Source organism: Nicotiana sylvestris, chromosome 7 (assembly GCF_000393655.2).
Source record: "Nicotiana sylvestris chromosome 7, ASM39365v2, whole genome shotgun sequence".
NCBI lineage: Eukaryota > Viridiplantae > Streptophyta > Magnoliopsida > Solanales > Solanaceae > Nicotiana > Nicotiana sylvestris.
The window spans coordinates 33,266,793-33,282,787 of NC_091063.1; the positions used below are offsets into that span (position 1 = coordinate 33,266,793).

The 15,995-nt window shown below is 40.6% G+C and overlaps 1 protein-coding gene across 2 annotated transcripts; it reads left to right on the forward strand.

The window, feature by feature from the left end:
* Positions 1-356: 356 nt before the first annotated feature.
* LOC104218125 (transcription factor MYB58-like) lies at positions 357-15,650 on the forward strand. Of its 2 annotated transcripts, none has more exons than XM_009768526.2 (3): positions 357-857; positions 14,719-14,848; positions 15,013-15,650. In XM_009768526.2, the coding sequence occupies exons 2-3, from the start codon at positions 14,724-14,726 to the stop codon at positions 15,455-15,457; spliced, it is 570 nt and encodes a 189-aa protein (XP_009766828.1). In that variant the 5' UTR covers positions 357-857; positions 14,719-14,723; the 3' UTR covers positions 15,458-15,650. The 2 variants fall into 2 exon arrangements, with proteins under 2 accessions (XP_009766828.1, XP_009766826.1); XM_009768524.2 differs by lacking the exon at positions 357-857 and adding an exon at positions 14,267-14,606.
* The last annotated feature ends 345 nt before the right edge of the window (positions 15,651-15,995 follow it).

The window sequence follows — 15,995 nt, forward strand, 5'->3', positions numbered from 1 at the left end:
TATTGATTTTCGTGGCATTTTATGTTAAATGTTTGCATTTGTCTGTGCATGTTTATTTTATTTTATTTAACTAATGAAAAATACAAAAATATGTACATTTGCATTTAGGATTTAATGCGACATTTTAGGATTAATTAATTAATTAAGTTGTTTTATAAAAAGGAAAATCACAAAAATAATTTATTTTTGCGCTTTTGAATTTCGTCGCTTTCTTTAATTTGGGAATTAAATAGTTGTGATAATTATTATTTAGAGTTAGTTAATTTAATTTGATAAGGATTATTTGATTAGGGATTAATTTAGGTTTTATTTTTAAAATTTTAATTTAAAAGAATTTTGGAAAATTGAATTGAAAAGGAAAAGGGAACAAAATAAGAAAAGAGTCAGATCTGGGCCATTAATTCGTGGCCCAAAACTTTCCTACCCGGCCCAATTCCCTTCATTAAAACCCTCATATATCTAGACCTAAAGGGGAGGAGGATCAGAACAGAGATTAGACCCTTATACCAAAAACCGGGCTGCTCTATCTTCTTCACAAGCTAACCATCGGACCCTAATCTTCAGCAGCTAATAACGACCCCCTCCCTCTCATTCTTCTTTCTTTTTCTTTAACTCATATTCGTGCACGCCCTTGAAGATCTGGTTGAAGAAGTCAAAAGAAAGAAGCGAAAATTCCAAAATCGGATTTGAAAAGCTAAAGAAGAGGAATTTCTTAAAAATCTGGATTTCTAGTTGTCTCTCAGAGTCAAAATCACCGTTGTTCATTGTTGAAGCTGTTGTATCTGCGTAGCTGAACTCTCTTCGATTTTCTTGACCTTTATTTGGGTTCATTTCCTTCTTCTTGTGATAAATTCAAGGTAAATGTTCTTATATCTCGCTAAATGTGCTGAGTTTTATAAGATGTTATAGTTTTTATGGTGCTGAAATTGAATTGCATTCTTGGAATCATGCTTTCGATTATTAGATCTGTTTTATTGGTGTTTATATGTTAACGACTAAGTTATGCTAATGACTTGGGTCTGAGTTTTTTAAAATTGGAGTTAGTTGTTAATCCGTGTCGTTTGGTTTCTACTGTTGTTCTGCACTTTCATGATTTATTCGTTGCTCAAATGCTGACATTTATTTGCTTAATTTTATTGTTTTCCCTAGTATTAGTTTGATGTTCCTACTGTTAAATTCCATCCGCTATTGCAAACTCTGTATGACTATGAGACTCGGTTAAAAATAGTATATTGGGCTTTTTATCCATCTAGCCTCCAACAGACAAAGAATATGTCGACATTTTTTCCCAGAAACATAATGAAGTACGACATTAAGTTATATTTTAAGAGGAGTAGACAACCTTTTGCCAGTATATGAAAAGAAGAAGCATATGCAAAATCTGAGCCTCCTTCGTATCATGAGGAACTTTGAGAATCATGTTTAAATGTAATGAATGCATATGTTTGGATTTGTTTGGCCAGACTTGCAAAATTGTTATGATTTACATTGATTTATATATGTAATAAGCTCACTCGAACTTGGAACGTTATTTCACTCTCAATAGTCTATTGATTTGTCCATGGTCTGATGAATGCATAATTGTTAACATGCGTAGGGACTTGAGTTTGTTACTGAATCAATGACTAACCCCATTTCCACAAATGATTCTCATAATTCGTGGCTTTGCAATAACCTCAAATTTAGAAAAAGAAATAATTCTGAACATCGTAGCTTGATTTAGGCGCGAGTAATAAACCATCGTGATTGTGGGTACGGTTTCCTGACATAGTTACGATGCCTAACTTCCTTAAACTCGGGTGTGCATTTATGTGACCCAAATTCAAATCTCAACAAGGCTAGATAAAATGTGTCATGGATCACAGGTGCATTTATGTGACGTGGTTCAAGACGTATTTTAGATGACGTTGAATCTTCCTAAAATTAATTAAAAGCGGTTAATAAGTTAAAATTGCACCATAGGCTAAAACATGTACTAAAATCAAGTAAATAGGCCAATTATAACAGTTGAGCGGCTGTGCTAGAACCACGGAACTCAGGAATGCCTAACACCATCTCCCGGGTTAACAGAATTCCTTACACGGATTTGTGTGTTCGCATATTGATAATAGAGTCAATATTTTCCTCAATTTCGGGATTTAAACTGGTGACTTGGGACATCATAAATTATCCCAAGTGGCGACTCTGAATTTCAAATAAAATAATCCCGTTTCGATTGTCACTTAAATTGGAAAAAACTCCCATATATACTACCCTTTCGGGGTGTAGGAAAAAAGGAGGTGTGACAACGACGAGGAACGACATGAGTTCTTCGATCCCTTCTTTAACACGTCGTGACACAAAACGACAAAGAAATCGAAACGACTTGTTAGTCACATCATAATGACCCCAAACGTGTGTCAGCCATCGCCAGGTCGTTCCTGGTTGCGAAACAGCGCAAAGCATTTATAAATACTCCTTCTTTCGTTCATTATTTACTTTTGACCAAGCTTCTACCTTCGATCCTTCAAGATATCGCTGACTTCCTTCATCCTTCAATATTATTACCTTCGTTCTTCAAATTGCAATCTTTCTTTTACCCTTCATTAACCCAGTGTGCTTGATTTTCTCGGCAAGTTTTTGTTCTCCATCTCCTCATCTTCCTTCACACTTTCAAACCTTTTTACCTAGATAAAAATGGCGAAGACTTCCAAGACTGCTCCCTAGAAAGGTGCTTCTTCTTCTTTGCAGCCGACCACTAAGGTCGAGGAGACCGCCCCTGATGTGGTTGTCATCGAGAGGTCTACTCTGGGCGCGTCCACTGATGAACCAGCAGTTGAGCCCCCTTGAAAATGTTCGTCCCTGGGGTTGTTCGATTAATGACGACTTCAAGGTCAAAAAGCCCTTTTCGGTTCAAGGTCGATGTGAGGCGGTGTCATGGTACATATGCTCCTTACTGAGGTCGTTTTTCTTATGGTTTGAAAGGACTACAGATGGACGGATAAGGATGTAGTGATTCCCGGGCCTGATGACAACATTATTACCCATGTTGAGGGATATTTGAGTGTTTACACGTATCCCTTTACATTGGGCCCAGTGGACCCGGTCATCTTGGACTTCTGTAGGAGGTATGAAATATGCCTCGGCTAGATCCACACATTTCTGTGGAGGATCGTGATCTCTCCTCCGATTCTATGTGAACAAAATTGACTCATGCACGTTCGCCATCGATCATCTACTTCGCTTGTACAATCCCTAAATCTTCTGGGGGCTGATAAAGCTTGTACGCTGAGCCAGCAAAGCCCCATAAGTATCGACGAGGACCGGGATTGGGGATGGCAAGGACACTTTGTCCGGGTGAGGATCGCAGACTTGATCCCTCCCAAGTGGAGGCCATTCCTTGAGAAGTAGAACGTATCATGTAAGTATAACTTCCTTTTAAATGTCGATTTTATGTTTTATCTTCATTTTTCCCATTGGTATTTGTTGTGGTGCAGCTCTCGCTCGCGTCTCAAATGCCATTCCTCGGCTCAAGGAGTGGATCGAGGTAATTTGTTCGCAGATGCCTTATGTCGAGCGCTCATGGTGCGAGCTCTCTAAAGGTCACGGGGAGGCCCGTTCTCATAGTAAGATTCCTTTTCTTGAACAAGTAGCTCTATACTTTCTTTTTCAACACTATGTCTTCATTGCTTCTCTTCTCTTTTTTGTAGGCTTGCCTAAGACCATCGGGATTAGGCCCTTGGTAGGGGGCGAAGACCTATCTGCTGATCCTTCTGCTTTGAGGCAGCCCGAAGCTGTAGTAGGAGAGAAGAAAATAAGGAGGGCTCCGAGCTCGGAGAAAAAGAATCCAGGGAGAAGGTTGGCTCGTAAGCCAAAGAAATCTCCAGCTCCCGAGTGCCTGACTTAGACTTACTCTACCGGCTCATGGACGGGCTCGAGGAGGACGAACGTTTTGTGGCCTGTGAGTCGTTTGTCCCCTAGGAATGGGTGACAACCGAGGGGAAAACAATAGAGGCTAATCCCCTTCAAGTTCATGAGGCTGGTGCAGAGGTGAGGGCCGAGACCTCTTGAGATGCCAGCTCTGCCCGCTCGGTGTTATATAAATTTCAGGATCACCCTCGTTTACAGAGTCCATATTCTATAAAACCCAAGCGACGAAGGAGTAATCCAATGAAGGGGTTTATAGAGGGGACGATCCCCTATGTTGCTTTTTTGATAGTGCAGACTCAACCGCCCTGGAAGACTTCTCCGGGTTGGGTGACTTATAGGTGCTGAGTAAAAGTCCATCCTTGAAGGTCGGTGGGCTGATCTCGAGCCCAAGGTTGATCAGCCAGTTCCCCGCTCTGGGCATGGATCCTGGCCTAAAGCAATTAGTTGTTATCCCCGTCCTGGAGGATGCCCAGGTTCTTTCCGCTCATATGGGGGTAGCTATCTACCTCCGGTGCCTGTTAACCGAAGAAGACCAGGCAAAAATGAATGAGGTGGATGTGCCATGCTTGTTCAATAAAGCACAACAGGCACTGAACTGTGTAAGGTGTTATTACACTCTTTATCTTCGAATTTAGTTTTTGATAGCTCTAATACCTTTCTTTATCACATTTTTGCAGGCCTCAGTACTCCACCATGAAACCTTTTTCTGGTACTGGGATGAGCTTAGCCAACTCGAGACTGAGGTCAAAGAGTTTGCTGAGAAGAAGGACATGTATAAGTTTCTCAATGAACAACGCGAAGGATAAGTCAAGAATCTTCGGGCGTAGTTGGACGCGGCTCAAAAAGAACATGCCTACCTGGTGGAATAGGTAAAGATCTTTGAAGGTAGTGATGACGAGTTAGACATGGCGACTAACAGTCAAAAACAGTTAGTCCAGCAGAAGCTTGACCAGATCGACCAGTTTCGAGCTGAGATGAACGAGGTCAAGGCTTTGGCCAAAGAGTGGAAGGGAAAAATGGATCGATTGGCTTCATAGAAGGAGACTGCCCAGGAGAAACTGGCCTCTGTGGAGGCCCAACTTCAAACGGCAAGGGAGAAAACTGAGGCTCGATCCCAAAAAATCGATGACCTCCATTCTCAATTGGGCTCGACTATTGTTGAACGGGATGCCCTTGGCAAGAAGTTTAAAATAGCTAAGTCAGTGACGAAAATAACCAGGGCCGATGCTGAAGAGATGGTGGCCTAGTACCGAGCTGAAGCTGAGGCAGCCCAGGACCCCTGAATGTCACTGTCGAGTACGTGAAGTGGCAATCTCGAAAAGGGGTTCTCGAGGAGGTTCATGCCCGAGGTTTCGACCTATCGGCCAAGATCGAAAATGCTAAGAGGATCGCGGCCAAAGCCAAGAAGTTGGCCGACCCCGAGGACGAGGAAGGCTTTGAGGGCTCCGGTGAACCCAAACACGGAGAAGATACCGATGGCCCTGGTTACGAGGTGGGCTCCGCCGAAGATTAGGCTTAAGTGCCTTCTAGATTTTTATTTGTTTTTGTATTTTTGTATATTTTGTTGAGGCCATTTGGCCTTTGTAAAGATCTTTATCGGAATATTCCTTTATAAGGATATTTTACCTCTGGCAATTTTTGAGTTTGTCTCTTTCGGTTCCTTCTTTATGATTGCAAAGATTTTGAATGCCTTAGCACGGAATAAATCGTCGTAATAGGGCCTTGTTCGTAGGTTCGAACCAGACTCGTTCTCGATGTAATTTTTATTAAAGCTTGTGGGGGCTCATTCTCGATGTAATTTTGTTTACATTATAATTTTTCTGAGGGTAGCCTTTGAACTGGTTTAGAATTTTTGAAGGGCTTATGTTTTGGTTACGGGCTTCGGACGTCTCCGATCCGTTTCTAGGATGGAGCCTTTTAAATTCAGGTTTTTGCCTAATAGGCTTTGTACCTTGAGATTTGATTTTCGAGCCATCCCGGCTTTCCTAGGATGATAGTCCCTGAGTGTGGGTGGCCGTAGCTTTTAAAGTTTAGGCATTGCCTAATAGGTTTTTGTTCCCCCGGGACTTCGATAGCCTGAGTCATCCGAGTTTGCCTTGGACGATAGTCCTCGAGTGGGGGTGATCTCTTGGATCTGGATAGAGGCGGCCCTTGGGCTCAATATCCTTGAGGAACAAAATGTAATAGTCTTAAGGGACAAAAATATGTATCTGCAAGGTAGAAACTTTCTTCCATTTCTGTGCACAACATACAAGATTGCAAATGCGTACAAGCTTCGTGTTATGGCTCAAGTGGTTTATGTGGGCATGGTTCTTTGATTGGTTGGCCCTTAAAATAAATCCTATCCACTAAACCCAGACTGTTCAAGCACAAAGTTTCCTTCCTTGCTAAAATCATTATTCGAGGGTGATGACCCCCAGTATTCGAGGTCGATCATAGTGAGGGCTGGGATACCGTTGATGTGATCCTCGACTCTAGTTCATAACCGGTCTTCAATTCTAAGTTAGCACGATTTATCGTTGCCTCGTTAAAAACCTTACCAGAAAACCCATTTGGGACAAAATCGGTTCAAGGGAAAAAGAGTGCAATGCGTGCTTTCAGGCCTAAAAGCTATCATTCTTTGTCCATTGCCTACAAGTGTCAGTCTGATTCGTAATATATGTAAAGAAAAGAATGAATGGGGTCGTACCTTAGCAGTAGTATAATTTTAAGTGGGCTACCAATTGTTTGGTAGTCTCTCACCATTCACTACTTCGAGTTTGTATAATCGTTTGCCGGTGATCTCAATAATTTGATATGGACCTTCCTAATTCGGTCTGAGCTTCCCTTTGTTCGGGTTCTGGGTGTTTAGTGTCACCTTTCTTAACACCAAGTTCCCGATATTGAAGTATCGTACATTGGATCTTTGGTTATAATACCTTTCGATCCTTTGTTTTTGGGCGGCCAACCGGACGAGGGCGACTTAGCACCTCTCGTCTAATAGTTCCAGGCTCGTGCTCATGGCCTCATCATTTGACTCTTCGATTGCATATCAGAACCTAAGACTCAGTTCTCTTACTTCGACCAGTATTAGCGCTTCGACACCTAGACCAACGAGAACGGAGAGACCCCGGTATTAGATTTTGAGGTTGTACAATACGCCCATAGGACTTCGGGCAAAATTTCCTTCCATTTTCCTTTGTTGTCGGTCAACCTCTTCTTAAGATTTTAGAGTATGGTTTTGTTCGTACACTCCGCCTACCCGTTCCCACTAGGGTAATATGGTGTTGATAGGATCCTTTTGATCTTATGGTCCTCAAAAAATGTACTCACCTTACTGCCGATGAATTGCTTCCCATTGTTGCACACGATCTCGGCCGGCATTCCATACCCGCATATTGTGTGGTCCCAAATAAAAGCAATAACTATTTTCTCCCTGTCTTTCTCAAATGCTTGGTCTTTCACCCATTTAGAAAAAAAGTCAGTCATCAATAAGATAAATTAAGCCTTACCGGGTGCCCATGGTAGGGGACCGACGATGTCTATTCCTCATTTCATGAATTGCTAACGTGACAAGACCGAATGTAGTAGCTCCCCAAGCTGATGAATCATTGATGCGTGCCTCTAACACCCATCGTATTTTTGAACGAACTGTTTTGCGTCTTTCTCTATGTCAATCCAGTAGTAGCCAGCTTTAATTATCTTACAAACCAACGATTCAGCACCCGAATGGTTCCCGCAGGTGCCTTCGTGAACTTCCCTCAAAACATATTCGGTATCTCTCGGTCCCAAACATATCGCGAGTAGGCCATCTAACGTTCTCCTAAATAGGGTGTGTTCGGAAAAACTGAACCTGGCCGACTTTTTGCACAGAGCTCTCAATTATTTAGGATCCGAGGGTAGTTTCCTGGTCTTCGAGTAATCTATGTACTTGTTTCTCTAGTCCTAGGTTAAGCTTGTCAAGTTTATCTCGACGTGGTCTTCTTCCACTACCGATTTCATGATTTGTATGACCGTTCCCGAGTTGAATTCATTTTCATCAATCGACGATTCCAAGTTAGCAAGAGCATTGGCTTTGCTGTTTTGGTCCCGATGTATATGTTGTAAGGTCCACTCCTTGAACCGATGTAACGTCACCTATAGTTTATCCAGGTACCTACGCATTCATTCCTCTTTGACTTCAAATCTCCCATTGACTTGGTTTACAACAAAGAGGGAATCACACTTATCTTCGATCACCTCGTCCCCCAGGCTTTTAGCTAGTTCAAGACCTGTAATCATGGCCTTATACTCGTACTCGTTGTTAGTCAATTTTACAGTTCTAATAGATTGCCTAACTACATTACCCATTGGTGGTTTCAACATGATGCCAAGTCCAGACCCATTTGCGTTTGAGGCACCGTTCGTAACAAGGGTCCAGATTCCGAAGACCCGAGTTCAACAACAATTCCCTTTTGACCTAGCGTATTAGGGCCGGCGTGAAGTTGGCCACGAAGTTTGCCAAAATTTGAGATTTGATGGCGGTTCGAGGTCGATATTTGATATCGTACCTACTGATTTCTATGGCCCATTTGGCCAATCGTCCTGAAAGCTTGGGTTCATGCATTATGTCCCTCAACGGGTAAGTAGTCATGACACATATGGGATGGAATTGAAAATACGGTTTTAACTTCCTAGAGGCGCTTAGCAAAGCGAGCTCCAATTTCTCCATGTGAGGATACCTAGTTTCGGCCTCTCCTAGAGTCCTACTAACATAATATATATGAAATTGCATACATTCCACTTCCCGTACTAGGACTCCATTTACCGCTATCTTAGATACTACTAAGTACAAGTACAACTGCTTGTTTGCCTTCGGAGTATGAAGCAAAGGCGGACTCTAAAGGTACCGCTTGAGTTCTTCCAAGGCTTTTTGCCACTATAGGATCCATGAGAAGTTATTCTTCTTCTTCAATAACAAGAAGAATCGATGATTCATGTCGGATGACCTTGAAATGAATCGACCCAAGGTGACTATGCGCCCTGTTAACCTTTGAACAGCTTTGACATTGTCCACCATGGTAATTTCATCTATGGCCTTGATTTTATCGGGATTGATCTCGATTCCCCGGTTAGACACCATGAATCCGAGAAATTTTCTGGACCCGACTCTAAATGCGCATTTCTCCGGGTTCACCTTCATGTTGTATTTCTTAAATATGTTGAAGGTTTCTTGTAAATTTTCAAATGGCAGAGACTTAACTAACATATCGTTAATGTAAACCTCTATTGATTTTCCTAATTTCTCTTCGAACATCCGATTTACTAGGTGTTGGTAAGTGGCATCGGCATTTTTTAGTCCTAATGGCATTACATTATAACTGTGGGTGCTGCTTTAGTTAAGAAGGTTGTTTTTTCCCGGTCGTCTGGGTCCATCCAAATTTGGTTGTACCCGGAATAGGCATCGAAAAAGTTGAGGATCTTGTGGCCGGTCGTCGCATCGATCATGCGATCGATGTTGGGCAAAGGAAAAGAGTCCTTGGGGCATGACTTGTTCAAGTCTTTGTAGTCTACACACATTCTTAATTTATTCCCCTTTTTATGGGCTACTACTACGTTTGCTAACCAATCAGGGTACTTAGCTTCTTGAATGGATCCTATTTTAAGGAGTTTAGATACCTCGGCTTTGATGAATGCATGCTTGACTTCAGACTGAGGCCTCCTTTTTTGTTTGATCGGGTGGAACTTCGAATTCAGGCTCAGCTTGTGAGTAGTTATTTCCAGTGGGATCTATGTCATGTCAAGGTGGACCAAGCGAAACAATCTATGTTAGCCATAAGGAATTTAATGAGTTTTTTCCTGAGCTCGGGACTTAACCCCGTGCCTTAGTATACCTTATGATCGGGCAGATGCTCGATCAATATGACTTGCTCTAGTTCCTCAACCGTTGATTTGGTGGCATCAGAATTGTCGAGGGCTATGAAAGACCTGGGAACTCCGTAGTCGTTGACCTCACCCATCCCCTGCTTTTCTGGTTCGGTTAGGGCCGGTGTCGGTAATTTCTATTTGATCTCTTCCTTGGTGACCGAACTCGGATCCTTTGGTGTCGAAAGTGTGGATATTAGGATCACCTCGTCGACCGTGAACATCTCTTTTACGGCCAGTTGTTCTCCATAAATTGTTTTAATCCCTTCTGGCGTTGGGAATTTCAAAACCTGGTGTAGTGTCGAGGACTCTGCCCTCATATTGTGAATCCATGGCCTCCCGAACAGAGCAATTTTATCTCATATCTCGTTCGATCACGTAGAAGTTGTTTCATGTACGGTTTTGACGTTGTTCACTGGTAGTGTTATCTCCCCTTTAGTGGTCTCACATGCTATGTTGAATCCGTTTAGAACTTGACTGCAGGCACAATTTGGTCTTGTAGACCTAGCTGTTCTACGACCCTTGATCTGATGATATTGGCTGAGCTACTTGGATAAATTAATACACGCTTAACTCGAGATTTATTTTTGAGTACAGATATTACCAGTGCATCATTGTATGGTTGTACAATGCCTTCAGGATCCTCGTCGTTGAAAGATACGGTTCCTTCTTGCACGTTATCCCGAGTCCATTTTTCCCTTGTGATGGACACTTTGGTGCGTTTTAGCATCGGTCCCTAGGGGACGTCGACCCCACCAATGATTATATTGATGATGTGCTGAGGTTCATCTTGCTCGGTCTGCTTATTGGAGTCTCTAATCCTGAAGTGATTTTTGGCTTGATCGCTCAAGAACTCCCGGAGGTGTCCACTGTTGAACAATCGGGCTACTTCCTCTCTTAGTTACCAGCAATCTTCAGTTATGTGGCTGTGAGTGCCATGATATTTGCATATTAGGTTGGGGTCCCTTTAAGAAGGGTCGGACTATAGAGGTTGAGGCCACTTCGTGTCTTTAATGCCTCCAATGGCAGATATGATGGCAGCAACGTCGACAATGAATTTGTACTCCGATAACCTTGGTGCTTCCTTAGGCCCGACGGATCTGTCAAAACCTTTTGATTTCGGTCGCTTCTCCTTTCACTTCTCATAGGGTTTCATCCGGACCCATTACCTCTTTGATCTCTTTTGTATGGTTGATACCGGTCCCTATTCGATCTTGGTTCATGATCAATATCTCTTTTAGATTTGTCACCAGCTTTGACGAGGTAAATGGACCTGGAAGGGCTCTAAATTGATCATCTTCGACCCTGATTTTTGATTGGTACTAGTTATGAACGTCAGCCCAATTTACCGCTGGATACACTATCAGATTTTTCTTCAACTACTGTGAAGCTAATGAGCTTCGAGTATTGAGTCCATGGGTGAATGCTTGAACGGCCCAATCGTCCTCGACCGGAGGCATGTCCATTCGTTTCATTTGAAACTGGGCACGAATTCCCTTACGTCTCATTAGGTTTGACTCCTTGGTCTCGACCTTGATTACCCCGGCGTGTGCTTTCACGAAGGAGTCTGCAAGCATAGCAAACAAGTCAATAGAATTAGGGGGTAAGTTGTAATACCATATCATAGCTCCATTTGATAAAATTTCCTCGAACTTTATTAGCAGGACGAACTCGATCTCATCATCCTCCAAGTCGTTCCCTTTGATGGCGCACATGTAGGAGGTCACATGCCCATTGGGTCAGTTGTTCCGTTGTACTTAGGAATCTCGGGCATACGAAACTTCTTTGGGATTGGCTTTGGAGCTGCGCTTGGAGGAAAGGGTTTTTGAACAAACTTCTTGGAATACAGGCCCTTCAATATCGGTGGTGCTCTTGGGATTCGGTCGACCCTGAAATTGTAGGTTTCTACCTTTTTCTCATTGGCTTCGATTTTCTTTTCTCCCAATTCTACCCATTTTGTCAGTTGCTCAAGCATCTTTATGATCTCAGGGTTGGTCCCAAGTTCAGCTTTACTCGGCCTTTCTACGATCGGTTCGTTTTTGTGAGCATTATCCCGTGATAGTTCGGGCTCGGCTCTGCTGGGGTCGCGACTCTGGTTCTACAACTGGGCTGTCACTACTTGTTGGGCCTGCAATATTTCGAAGATTACTCACAAGCTGATTCCATCACCTTCAATGTCGTGTGTATTTTGGGCTACCGAACGGACTCCCCCCCGCGGATGATGTTCTCAAGATCGGTAGACAAATTTGCATTGATGGCCACATGTGAGTTATTGTCGATCGGGTTCGCGGTCGGAACTCTGTTAGGGTCGACAAGGGGCACCTCGTTACTAAGTGCATATTTTTGTCCTCGTCATGGTGGCCAGAATCAGCATCCACGTTCAGAGGAGCAGATTGGGAGTTCGACATTTTAAACTTTGACCTGAAATTAAAAACATGTAAAAGAATAAGTGTTAAATATGGTGTGTTATGGAGACTTGTATTAAATTGTCACTATTATCCTTAGCTCCACGGTGGGCGCAAAACTGCTTACCCTAAAAAATGGATAACAATTAAATTTGTAAATGATTTTAATGATACATGGATTAATTCAATACAAACGGTAAGTATCGCTAGATTGAACAGATAAAAGATGTAATAAATTGTCAAACACTCGAAAACAAGGGGGAGGGGATAATTCTGGACTCAACGATAGCCTCAATGAGATATCTGTCCTCGATCACAGACTTATAGTAATGAAACACTGATCAACAAGTGTAAGAACTTTGAATAACAGAAAAATAATAGTATATTGCCTTGGTATGCGTGTTACAATGTGTTCAATGAACAATCAGACCCCCTTTATATAAAAGGAGAATTCTACTCTAGGTACAATTTCATAAAAGGTAAAAAGTCTTCCGTTTAACTAATCACTGAATTTCCACCGGCATGAGCCGAGATCCACGCCGTGATACCCGGCTGGTCACGGATATCACGGCTCTCTGTTAATCATGCTCGGTTGCCCAATAATGCTCTCTGAAGTCTTTTAGGATTTGGACCGATCCCAGGGTCATGACCCCAATATTCTCGAAGGCGAGCATCGTGCCCCCGGCCCGGACCCTATCTCGGTGAGTCCCTTGCCTCGAATCCGGCTTCTTATCATCACGTCTCTTGCTTGATTTACCTTATCAGAGACGGGGGCGTCTCATAGGCCCGGTTTCCCGTATACAAAAGAAAGGAGTGTATTCAAAGCTAAATAATACTCCTATTGTATAGGTATTTGAGTACTTTAATCCAAATTTTTTGAGTGAATATAGTAACAAATTTAGCTACTTCTTAGGGAGAACGAAAAGAAAAACACAAAAAGACACGGTCATGCAATATCTAATTCGTTGATAACCTTTTCTAGTATTTTCTTCCTTTTATAGATACTCCATGTGTCACTGAGATCTAATAATGCTAAAATAAGTTCTTGAAATGTGAAAGCGCAGACTACATGTGAACGCATAAGGACTCTATAACAGAGAGTTGTAATAAAAGTACTTGATTGTTCATATGGTATCGTAATTGGTATAGAGATGCACATTCAATGACTGACTATCGTACAATTTTTAATTTCAGCTTGTTTAGTGAGAGCTCCTTATCAATTAATAATTTATTGAGGTACTCGTAATACGGAACGAGCGGACTTCATCTTATTTTCTTTTTCTTTTTTTAGGGGGCCTTTCTTTCTTTTGTCCCTTTCGATTCCTCTAGACCAAAATAACGACAAATATAGAAGTTATCCATGTTGGAAATTATTAACATTGTCTTAAATATTAAATTTAAAAACGAGTTAAGCAATTATAGTTGGTAGACACGATTAATGCCTCTTGTCTATTTAGTTTCATATTGGGCATGAATCACTTAATATTTTGATATAAATTAACTTAAAGTCGTTTTACGTTTCTTCAAGAGGTCACGAATAAATTAAGGAAGAGGAGTGAAAGGGTTAGTAGGCGTTTGTACATAAGAATGGTAAAATTCCGGAAAAAAAATGAAAAAAATTCAAATAAAAATAATATTTGAAAATTAAAATTGTGTTTGGATATGAATATAATTTTGGGTTGTTTTTTATTTTTTATCAATGATCTAAGTGAAAATCTTGAAAAACGGCTTTTTATATTTTTTAAATTTTTAAAAAATTCGAAAATTCACCTTCAAATAAAAATTTAAAATTTTATGGCCAAATAGTAATTTCGAAAAAAACAATTTCATGACCAAACGGTCTCTTAATTTCTCGGGGATACAGTGATGAAAAGCAAAACAATAATTCAGGTAAATAACAAAGAAAATAAAGAAATCGATTAACACGTCTTCACTGAAAGTTTAGTTGGTGTGGAAAGCTTATCACTAGAGTCAAGACAGTCTCTTTATAGGGTCTATGCCTTGACCTTGAAGCCCAGATATAATTGTTTATTTTGTTTTGGGAGGGGGGGGAGGGGGGGGGTTCCATTGTTTATTCTAAATAGAAATAAATTCTCGTTTGGTTTAGTTGAGGGATAAATTAATCAGAAACACGGCTTAAGTTGTCTGGTCGAATTGCATATATATAAGAGCGGAAATGGTTGCAGCGCAAGTTAATTAGTCAGATAGAGTTTAAGAAAAAGAAATCAAATTAAGAAAACCAAGAGAGAACATATAAATTAGGTACTCCAAAGAAAATGGTGAGAACTCCTTCTGTTGACAAAAATGGAATAAAGAGAGGTGCATGGAGTGAAGAAGAAGACAACAAACTAAAAGCTTTTGTTGAAAGATTCGGTCATCCGAATTGGAGGCAATTGCCTAAACATGCTGGTTAGTTTATACTACTATATATATGTAGCCCCAAAATCCATCTCATTGATGTGATTCTTTTTCGCTTTTAGGAAGAGAAAGTTCTTATTTCTTTTTGAATTTCTTTTTACAGGTTTAATGAGATGTGGAAAGAGCTGCAGACTGAGATGGATGAATTACTTGAGGCCTGGTTTGAAGAAAGGGAATTATAGCCTTGAAGAAGAGGAACTCATTATTAAACTACACAAGGAACATGGAAACAGGTAAACATTAAATTGATCCCGTTTGTCCATGGATATTTTTTCCTTTTTCCGAATTTATCTGTTTGTCCATAAAATTTTGCAAATATTTTAAAAAAATTCGAAAATAAGTTTTTCAAAGATACCTACTTATTTAGATATGTTTTTAATTTATTCAAATAATGCAGATGGTCAGTCATTGCTGCAAGATTACCCGGAAGATCCGACAACGATGTCAAAAACCAGTGGCATGCTCATCTCAAGAAACGTGCCAAAACAAATACTAATAACAATTCACCAATTATGGAGCAATTTTCTGAGTCTTCGCAGTCTGGATCTCAAAGTGAGCAATATTCTCATAAAGTATCAGAACAGGAAGCTGGCTGTGATACGGCTAGTGTAAATGCCGTTGATACTTCAGTAGAGGTTTCATCAACTGATTTATATTCGAGTTTTTCCCTTTTAAATGGAATGGATTGGATTGAAGAAGATCATATCAGGTCAATGGAACAACTTCCAGCAGATTTCTTTAACTTTTGTTGGACAAATCCCATCGACAATTTTCAGACAGAACCCTTTGACAATTTTCAGACGGAACCCTTAGACAATTTCTGGAGACAACCATTCTTTTAATTCTTATATAATACCTCAACCTACAACAACTTTATAATACATTCTGCAAGTTTTTGAAAGAACGACGACGACGAGAGAATGTGCTGATCAATGGCATATCAGAGCTTTTAAATTTTAATTTTGTACGATAATATATATTAACTGTTTACCTCATAATGAGTACAATATATAATGAGTGTTTACCCAATACAAAGCTTGTCACTTGTTATAGTCGAAATGTTTTACTCTTTCCGTTCAAATATATGAAAATATTTGACTGGACACAAAATTTTAAAAAAATACTTTTAAAATTTGTGGTCCTAAACTAATTAAAAAGTGATCCAGAGTATTTGTGTGGTTATAACAATTTTTCATTAAAGGTAGAGTTAGAAGTTTATACTCCCTTTGTTTCAATTTATGTGAACTTGTTTGATTGGCGGAGTTTAAAAAAAAAATAAAGACTTTTGGATTTTGTGGTCCTAAACAAGTTAAAAAAGGGCCCAGATTATTTGCGTAGTTATAAAAAATTCTCATTAAAGGTAGAATTGTAAGTTTAAGC

What these genes read in the sequence shown, in the direction of transcription:
- LOC104218125 (XM_009768524.2), top strand. Translation starts at nt 14,474, where the DNA reads ATGGTGAGAACTCCTTCTGTTGACAAAAATGGAATAAAGAGAGGTGCA. An exon ending in GCAATTGCCTAAACATGCTG is followed by an intron (nt 14,607 to 14,718) that starts GTTAGTTTATAC and finishes TTCTTTTTACAG; the next exon opens with GTTTAATGAGATGTGGAAAG. An exon ending in CACAAGGAACATGGAAACAG is followed by an intron (nt 14,849 to 15,012) that starts GTAAACATTAAA and finishes CAAATAATGCAG; the next exon opens with ATGGTCAGTCATTGCTGCAA.